At 39.3% G+C, this 9658-nt stretch overlaps 1 protein-coding gene across 7 annotated transcripts in view; it reads right to left on the bottom strand.

Annotated features, from left to right (window-relative positions):
* Window positions 1-2243: 2243 nt before the first annotated feature.
* tmem38a (transmembrane protein 38A) overlaps window positions 2244-9658 on the bottom strand; it is a 135082-nt gene continuing 127667 nt past the window's right edge. For all 7 annotated transcript variants that reach the window (XM_059991723.1, XM_059991727.1, XM_059991724.1 and 4 more), the window contains one exon: window positions 2244-3485. In XM_059991723.1, coding sequence (XP_059847706.1) covers window positions 3255-3485 — 231 coding nt within the window. In that variant the 3' untranslated portion in view covers window positions 2244-3254. The remainder of the gene's footprint in view (window positions 3486-9658) is intronic.

Below are 9658 nucleotides of genomic sequence, written 5' to 3'. Positions count from 1 at the left end.
AAGAGGGCACAGTTTTAAGGTGCCTGGAAGTAGGTACAGAGGAGATGTCAGGGGCAAGCTTTTTTACTTAGAGAGTGGTGAGTGCATGGAATGGGCTGCCGGTGATGTTGGTGGAGGCAGATACAGTAGGGTCTTTTAAGAGACTCCTGGATAGGTACATGGAGCTTAGAAAAATAGAGGGCTATGGGTAACCCTAGGTAATTTCTAGCTACTCACTTTTCATTGAACTCAAATTTCTGGCATGCTGCTGGTGTCCTCCATAGTGAAGTCTGACACAGGACACTTGTTGAGTTCATCTGCCATTTCTTTATCCACCTTATTACTATTTCTACAGCATTATTTTCCAGTGGTGTTATATCTACTCTTGCCTCTCTTTTAATCTTTAAATATCTGAAAAAAAAATTCTCTTATATTATTGGCTAGATTAATTTCATAGTTTATCTTTTCTCTCCTTATTGCATTTTTTAGTTGCATTCTGCACCTCAATCATCTAGCTCATCATAAAGGGCCTGTATTGTGCTGTAGGTTTTCTATGTTTCTATGAACTTTTGCTTTGTATTTTGTGAAATATGTGAAGGGAAATTCAAGGGGTCCAGCACTGAGACCAAGTAGTTACTGCGAAAGGATTGTGAATAGAAGCTCAAATTGGGCCTACAAGTGGAAGGATGAATCAGTTAAGTTCTCAAGGGAATGGTTTGTACGGTAGCCACTGCACTGCAGTTCAATTTTTAGCCTGGAAGTATAGAATGGCACATAAAAAAACTAATGAAACCTACTGGTGAGACGTTCAGCTGCTAGAAGATAGCATTTTGAAATTGGGGTAAAGATTGGGACCTCTCTTCATATGGTGTGGTCAGAAGATTGGTAATTGGTGTGGGTGACCAATGAGTCAGGGATTGAGGTGTCAGACAATCAAGGAATTTGAGTCAAGTATCAGTAGGGTAGGAGTTGAACAGACATTCAGAGTGATCAGGGAAATCATGGTTGGTGGTGATCAGAGAATTCAGGATGAGATAGCTGGTCAGGACTTCTGTAATGCTATGAATCCTAAAAAGGTTAATTGGGCACCAGGCCATTGGTCAATGGGGTGATCCTAGGAAAAGGCATGGGAACAGTACTACCACAGTAGGAAAAGTGGATGTTCAATCATTTAGTAAAAAAAATATTGTGGTGGTGTAAAGTGTGATATGCTGCAGTAGCTTTCTAAGAGCAGAGTGAAGTTGAATGTTCCATTTAATCCCATGAGCTTATTGAATGACCTGAACCATGGGATACACCCCTGCCATGATTTATAGGGCCGGCACCATTTTGTTGCAGCTATCAGACTTCTACTTCCTGTTGTTGCCAGCCTGACTTCCAGGAAGATGTTGCTGAATCTTGTTGGGTCTATGCCCCATGTTCTAACTCTCCTGTATAGTGCAGCTGATTCAGGGATCCATCAAAATGAAAATTTTAGTTGTGGTTTTAAACAAGCGAGTTAAAATTATGTATATCGTTACTCCACCAACTGAACCTATTTGGTCAGAACATCCTGATAATCAGGGCTATACCCCATGTTCCAACTATTGCCCCAATTTTCAAAGGTAACATCTCTAATGAAGATTTCAGAAGTATCGCCCCGAATTCCTGTGGGTCACACATAGCATTCCTCCTAGCGCTACCATTTTTCCTCTTCCTTTAGATTCCCTATTTTCCCTTCATCTTGAATTCCATTCCCCCTAAATGTTGCTTCATGTCTCAGTCTCTCCTGGGAAGAAAGTTAAGGCTGCTGTTAAAATGTTACAAGGAATTCTATTCTTAGTTCATATCTACAAATGTGTATCTTAATACCATGTACGTAAAATGTTTTTGGATCCTAATTATGGTACTATTGGTGTTTGCAGCTTTGAGGAGAATAATGTTAACAATCATTTAAGCCCTGACGAGTCCAAAACCAGATGTTGCTAGGCAATTTCTTCCTCATCTTCACTGCTCTAGATTGCATACCTTGACCCATTATCCATTGGCCTTGAAATTGCCTCCTCACCTCTGCTCCTTCCCTCCCTCCTCAAATCCCCACTTTTCACTTGCTCTCTAATCGTGCTAATTGGAAAGGAAACCTGGAAATAATATGTTCATGCAGTGGCTGCATCAAAAGTGAAAAGAGAGTTGTAATTTTTTTGAACTCACCAACCACAGAGAACTCACAGCTCTGTCCGCTCATTTTCAGTGTGTTGATAAGTCAACAAGTCAGCTGTGTCGCTTATATTTAAACTTTATTATATTAAGTCATTTGGAAGACCAGAAGTATAATACAAATTCTTACATAGTAATTTTGGCAATAATAAATTACTTTCTACATTTATCTGAAAATTATGAATGTGTGTGTGTAAAATGTATGAAGAAATTATAATCACAGAGACAGAATGTATTGCTGTTAAAATTGGCACAATGATCTAAATTTGACTAAAATTTTGAAATTTCCTTTTGTGACACTTCAAATATTTGTGGTGCAGTTCATCTGTTACCCTAGATATCAGTGGATTAATGCTTAAAACATGCATAATTCATTCCTCTGTATTGTTAATAGAAACTTTGAACTGTTTACTTCCAGCTGATTTTTACATTTCCACTATCTGTACCAACATGAGTTTTAATGGCTACCTTTTCCTCTGTGTCTGAATGAGGGCAATGCAGCTACACTAGTTATCAGAGAATATTCACCACCACTGCCAGCAGAGATTTATCATCTGTCTAGTTTCCTTTTGCCTCTTCAGTCCAAAAGCTATTAGGTACCAATACTAGAAAATAGAAATTCATTTTGACTTGGGCATACAGAGATAAAATGAGACTCTCTCTGGTCTGGTACAATGTTAGCTGGATGCAAATAAGGCATTTATCTTTACAAAGTTCCTACCGTACACCTTGACAATTTTGGCAGGCTATTCAGATGAATATTTCCATTTGCTTCCCATTCTATATCTACACGGCCTTAAGAAAATGACAAAGGTGTCTATCTTTTCGAGGTGGGACGTGAAACTGGGAAACATATTTTTTTTCAGTACCGGGAGAGAAATCCTGGGAAGGATAGGCCAAGTACCATTCATTCACATTTTTTTTCCATTTAATGAGACAGACAAGCTCAAATGCAAACCCTAGTAGACTGTATGAGTACAATAATGTTGATATTCCTCATAGTAACAGTTTCCAGATCACACTAAGTCCCAAAAATTGCACTTTCAGCACACTTTGATAAATCTTGGCAGTTACATCACTTATTCGGTCTTTTTGCACTTCTTCTTCCTTGTTCCTTCATTAAGTTCTTCCTTTGTCTTGGCTGTGTAGGGAGACAAATTGCAAGGGGGGCAGCTATGTGTATTATCACGAGAACAAACACGGTCATGATCATCATAGGTACCACACGCATTCCCAAAGATGATAGGGCAGATAAAAGCTTCAACTGGAGCAAAAGGTGATCCATGGGAGTGTGTGGCTGTCATGAATACCTGCGAAGTGAGAAGAATATAATAGGAAAATTAAGTCAACATCATTAATATGGTATATTTTAATAATGACCTAATTATTCAATCATTGCACATTAATTGCTTTGGTCTGAAATTGAACTGAATCTCTAGTCACACTGCATTCACAGAGAAAATATAAACAGGGAATTTTCATGAGGAGGGGCCAAGCAGACACACAGACTCCCCATAATTATCTTGAGGAAATATGTGACTTGCAGTGTTGGAAGCAGAGATGCACATTTCACTCTCCACATTAGAGATGTCCTCCTCCAAAGCTGACAAATGTGAACTCTCATGCATAAACTAGAATGGAAGATCTGATATACATACTGGATTAATGCCAGTTGTGCTTCTTAGAAAATTTAATAAACCTTTAAGAATACATTTAAATGAGAATACTCCTTTACATAACTTGTACAAACTATTTTGTCATGCACATACAAATTTGTCACCACTTCAGTGTGCGTTATTAATAATAGAATTGCATTTCCCAGATTAGTTCCATAGAATCACAGAAATGTATGGTGAGGAATTCATAGCTTTCTGCCCATCATTTTCTTGCTAGGTTAAAAAGTATAAACTTACCATGTCTCAGAATGGAGGCCTAAACATTACAACACATCAGGTACTCATCCAAGTCCATTCTCCTCTTTAAACCCACTGTATTCCTATTCCCATTTTCTCAGAATCACAATCAGGTTCAATATCGCCAGCATATGCTGTGAAATTTGTTGTCTTGCAGCAGCAGTACATTGCAATACATAATAAACTATAAATTACAATAAGAAATACTGTACATATATAAAAATTTAAGTGGTGTAAAAAGAGAGCAAAAGTGAGGTAGTGTGCATGGGTTCAATGTCCATTCAGAAATCTGATGGGGGAGGGCTTCTTGCTCCAGGACTCTTCCAAGCAAAATGTTTTAAGCAGTCATTGCATTTTAAGTGAAAATATTTTCCTTAGTTTCCTTCTAATCCTGATATCATAAGGAGGCTACCTCCTCCTAGTTATTGACCTCACAGCTAATGCAAATAGGTTCATCCTGTCCCATGACTAGGATGCTCTTAATTTTATGTATTACCATGAAATATTTCCTTGGTCTCTACCATTCCAAAACAAACCACAACACTGAGTGAATCTACACTATGGTCACCTTACACACCTGTATCCTGCTTGTTAATGCAAACACCTAATCAACCAATAACGTGGCAGCAATACAATGCATAAAGGCATGCAGACATTACCAAGAAAGTCAGTTGTCAAAACAAACATCAGAACAGGGAAAAATATGATCCAAGTGACATGGAATAACTGTTGCGCAACAATCTCTAGAGCTTACTGATAAAGTTGTGACGAACAAGAAGAAACATCGAGTCAGCAGCAGTTCTGTGGGTGAAAATGCCTTGCTAATGAGAAAGGTCAGAGGAGAATGGTCAGACTTGATCAAACAAACAGGAAGGCAACAATAACTCAAACAACCACGCATTACTACAGTGGTATCCATAAGAGCATCTCTGAACACACAACACATCGAACCGTGAAGGGGATGGGCTACAGCAGCAGAAGACCATGAACATACACTCAGTGGCCACTTTATTAGGTATGGAGGTACTTAAACTGCCACTGAGTGTACCTTTCTAGTGCGATGACATCTTCCCTGGTTACTAGACCTGTAGTTTATTGAGTGTTTTATACAGTTCTAGTGCCCGGACTATAGCTACTACTTCTAGGCCAAAAAAAGCCAATATGATATAAGCTTTCTTCATTCCTTATTACTTATAATCATCCTGTTACTTCAAGTAGCTAGAATCACAAAACACAGAAACAGACCTTTCACATGCAAGTCTGTGTTGATCATCCTACACTAATCCCATTTAGTTCTCCTCTTCATGCCATGAACTCCTCCAGATCCTGCCATTCACCTGTATTTTGTGGCAAATTACTGGGACTAATAAACCTAATTCACTGGCTTTGGAATAGAACATAGAAATTCACAGCAGGTTGCAGGCCCTTGGGCCCACAATGTTGTGCCGACTATGTAACCTACTCTAGAGACTGCCTAGAATTTCCCTAGCGCATTTATGGGAGAAAACTCATGCAGTCACAGGGAGGAAGTGGAAGCTATAGACCTATAGACACCTCTCCAATTCCCTTGCCTGTCTCTTCACTTCTTGATGTGTGTTCCTTAAATTTGTTTGCACTTCTCAAATGCATTGTTCACACTTATCCAGAATAATTTGATTTCCCATTTTCTGTCCACTTGGCCAGTTCTTAGATAATTCCTCACACTCTAGAGCTTTCTTTCCCTTATAGGACAAACTTAACTGTATTTGCAAATGTTTAAATATGAAAAAAATTACGCAAACAGGCTTCTCATCACCAAAACACACTCAACCAACATTACTTGGCTTCCAGTTATTGTGTCAATTTTTTAATGTAACCTGTCAATTTTTTTCTGGATCCACTGTTTCTTTAACTTGTCTGATCAGTCTGTCATATGCGATCCTATCAAACAATGTGCTAATAGTCCATATAGACTACATACTTTGAACTAGTGAGTGAGAGAGTGAGATTGTTGCAGAGCAACAGTTATTTGAAAATAACAAGTCTCGTACAGAATGAGTTTTATTTGAGCCAATAAAAAGAAAAGAGGTGGCCATTGTAGGAGCAGACCAGGGTTAGAGAGAAAGGCTCTGGCGCAACAGGGTTCAGCAAGAACAAATGGAGCCTAAGGGTGCTGAGCTTAAGTTACCGCAAGTTTTTAAGACAGCTACAGAAAAGGTTAAGTATGGACCTTGTGGGTGAGCATCAAGCTGAAGTAGATTACAAGAGTATTCAGCAGGAACTAGGGAGAGTTAATTGAGAGCAGCTGTTTTTGGGCAAGTCCACATCCAACATGTGGAGGGTATTTAAAGACCAACTGCATAGAGTACAGGACAAGTATTTCCAGTCAGAAGGAAGAACAAGGATGGCACGGGAAGAGGGAGATGATGAATTCACTAAAGGAAAAGGGAAAGTGTTGAAAAAGGAAAAGCTTGAGAAGATAGAACCAAATAGAGCCCTTGAGGATTATAAAGAAGAGAACTCCAGAAGAGGATTAGGAAAGCCAGGAAGGGTCACGAAAATCATTGGCAAGTAGGAATAAACAGAACCTCTGAAGTATTCTATACATACATCAGGAGCAAGAGGATAATTACGGAAAGGGTAGGACTACTCAAGGATAATTAGCGTGTTGGATCTGACTGTTAAATTATTTTCTTCGCAGCTTAATAATTATTTGTCTGCTTGCATTTTATTTAATTACTTATATAGAAGTAACTGCTTAGTAGTTTCATTTGTATGATTCTACAAAGTTTCTCTGTTGCTGCATTATTTGAACAGGGGCTTTCCGATTGAACAGGGGCTGGTTCATATTTGCAAACTTGAATGAAATTTTCTTCATCTTCATCTATGTAGTGTAAAAGAGCTGATTGCACAGTGGTGCCATCTTTTTCTTTTTGCTTCCATCTCCATTTACTTTGTAGACATGTCTGTTTTCAACTGTCTTTGTTCTGTTAATGCTTAATAAAGCAATCATGAAGCAACAAGTTTTGTGTCTCGGCCTCTGAAAGAGCTTTGGATCCAACAGAGGAAACATCTGAATTCAGAAGTAGCTTTTGCATAGAGGGTAGTAGTCGAAGGGACTCATTCTAGCTGGAAGTCTGTGCTTAGTGGTGTTCTACAGGGATCTGTACTGGGACCTCTGCTGTTTGTGATGTATATAAATGACCCATCTGAGAGTGTAGGTTAGTAAGTTTGATGATAATAGGAAGATTGGTGGTGTTGTGGTTAGTGTAGATGTACAGATGGAGTTCAATCTGCCAAATGTGAAGTGCAAGATGCTTAACAGTGTTGATGAGCAGAGGGATCTTGGGGTCCAATTTCATAGCTTCCTGCAAGTGGCTACACGGGTTGATAGGGTGGTTAAGAAAGCATATAGCATGCTTGCCTTGTCAAGACATTGAAGTCAAAGGTCAGAAAGTTATGTAGCAGTTTTATAAAACTCCAGTAAGGCTGCATCTGTAAACACCCCATTACAGGGAGACTTTGGAGAGGGTGCAGAAGAGGTTTACCAAGATGCTGTCTGGATTAGAGGGTATGTGCTGTAATAAGATTGGACAAGCTTGCATTGCTTTCTCCTGAGTGGCAGAGGCCGAGGGAAGATCTAATAGAGAATTGTAAGATTATGAGAAGCATAGAGTAGACAGACAGTATCATTTTCCCAGAGTTGAAATGTCTCTTACCAGAGGGTGAAAAGTGTAATTTCAAAGGAGAAGTGAGGGGCAAGTATATTTTACACAGAGAGTGGTGGCTGCCTGGGGTGTTATAGAGGCAGATACATTAAAGGGAAATTAATGTGATATGTAAGAATCGTTTAGATAGGCACATGAATGTGATGAAATGGAAGGATATGGACATTGGACATTGTGTAGGCAGAAGGAATTAGTTTAGTTGGCAACTGCATCACTGCCTGGTTCAGAAATTGCACCATCTCAGATCGCAAGACCCTGCAGCGGATAGTGAGGTCAACTGAGAAGATCATCGGGGTCTCTCTCCCCGCCATCATAGACATCTACACTACACGCTGCATCCGCAAAGCAAACAGCATTATGAAGGACCCTGTGCAGCCTTCATACAAACTCTCCTCCCTCCTGCCATCTGGGAAAAGGCAACAGAGCATTTGGGCTCTCACGAACAGACTATGTAACAGTTTCTTCCCCCAAGCTATCAGACTCCTCAATACCCAGAGCCTGGACTGACTCCAACTTATTGCCCTCTACTGTGCCTATTGCCTTGTTTATTGTAATGCCTGCACTGTTTTGTGTACTTTATGCAGTCCTGGGTAGGTCTGTAGTCTAGTGTAGTTTTTTTTTCCCCCTGTGTTGATTTCACATAGTTCAGTGTAGATTTTGTACTGTTTCATGTAGCACCATGGTCCTGAAAAACATTGTCTTGCTTTTACTGTGTACTGTACCAGCAGTTATGGTCGAAATGACAATAAAAATGACTTGACTTGAGATTACTAATTTAATTGGTTCAGCACAACATTGTGGGCCGAAGGGCCTGTTCCTGTGCCATACTCTTCTATGTTCGGTTTTATCAAAAGTCTCTACAGCCTTTTTTGTTACCTCCACAAAAATATAATTGTTATTTAGACAGAACCTCCCCTCCCCTAAACAAATACTGCTATTTTCGATTAACCTATGTATATCTAAATGAACAAACTCTTCCCAATGTTTGACTGGCCTATGTCTCTCCCTCATATCTGGTATAAAATTGAAACAGCAATTTTGACGTACCATACTTTGAGAAGTACAGATTAGTGGCCCCACAACAGCACTGTGGATTAATAAAGCAATCATTCCCACTGGGGAACATGTAGGTATATGGTATCTGTTCACAATCTTTACTGGTAACTCTGCCATACCCAGTGATGGTATGAGTTGACATCCAAGGCAGTCATGTAGGTATGAGGGGTGGCATATACTGTAGCTCATTGATGGCATGGATAGAATACCTGGTCATTATCAGCTTACTGTTTGCAGGATCCCACACTATGACATTGACCATTATGCTTCTAACTCTGTAGCAACAATTGCACAAAAATGTAAAGCTCTCTGGGAAATTGTGAGATCATAAAGAATGCTACATAAATGTAAATCTGTATTTCCTTTTCAGATGGTAAATGGTGATGTGAATTGGTTTCACTGGTAAGTCTATGTTCTTGACATTCCAGATGTATGATTCATTTATGACTTTGCTTTTCAATTGCAATCCTCTTTTGTTAGATCCTGTTTTATCATATTGAAACTTGTCTTCCCCCAGTTCAGGACATTAAATTCTAGTCTATCCTTGGCTTTCTTCTGACAGCCTAAAAACTTATGATCATTCTCAGCAAAAATGATTTTAGACAATATCTAATCTTGCCTGGATGCACTTCTAAAAATCAGATCCATTAATGTTCTTCCTCTGGTTCAAAACACTCCCTTGGATGCCTTTTAAAATCCTGTCCACGCCGTCTTTCATGAGACCACATGGTTGGGCTTCAAAACAAAAATGGAATACTCAGTTTGATACACCTATGTAGCGTCATTTGAAGAACCTTCTAGGATATC

Source organism: Hypanus sabinus, chromosome 16 (assembly GCF_030144855.1).
Source record: "Hypanus sabinus isolate sHypSab1 chromosome 16, sHypSab1.hap1, whole genome shotgun sequence".
NCBI classification, from domain to species: domain Eukaryota; kingdom Metazoa; phylum Chordata; class Chondrichthyes; order Myliobatiformes; family Dasyatidae; genus Hypanus; species Hypanus sabinus.
Note: the sequence above shows the minus strand (reverse complement) of the source record. Positions and strands in the feature narration are given on the sequence as shown.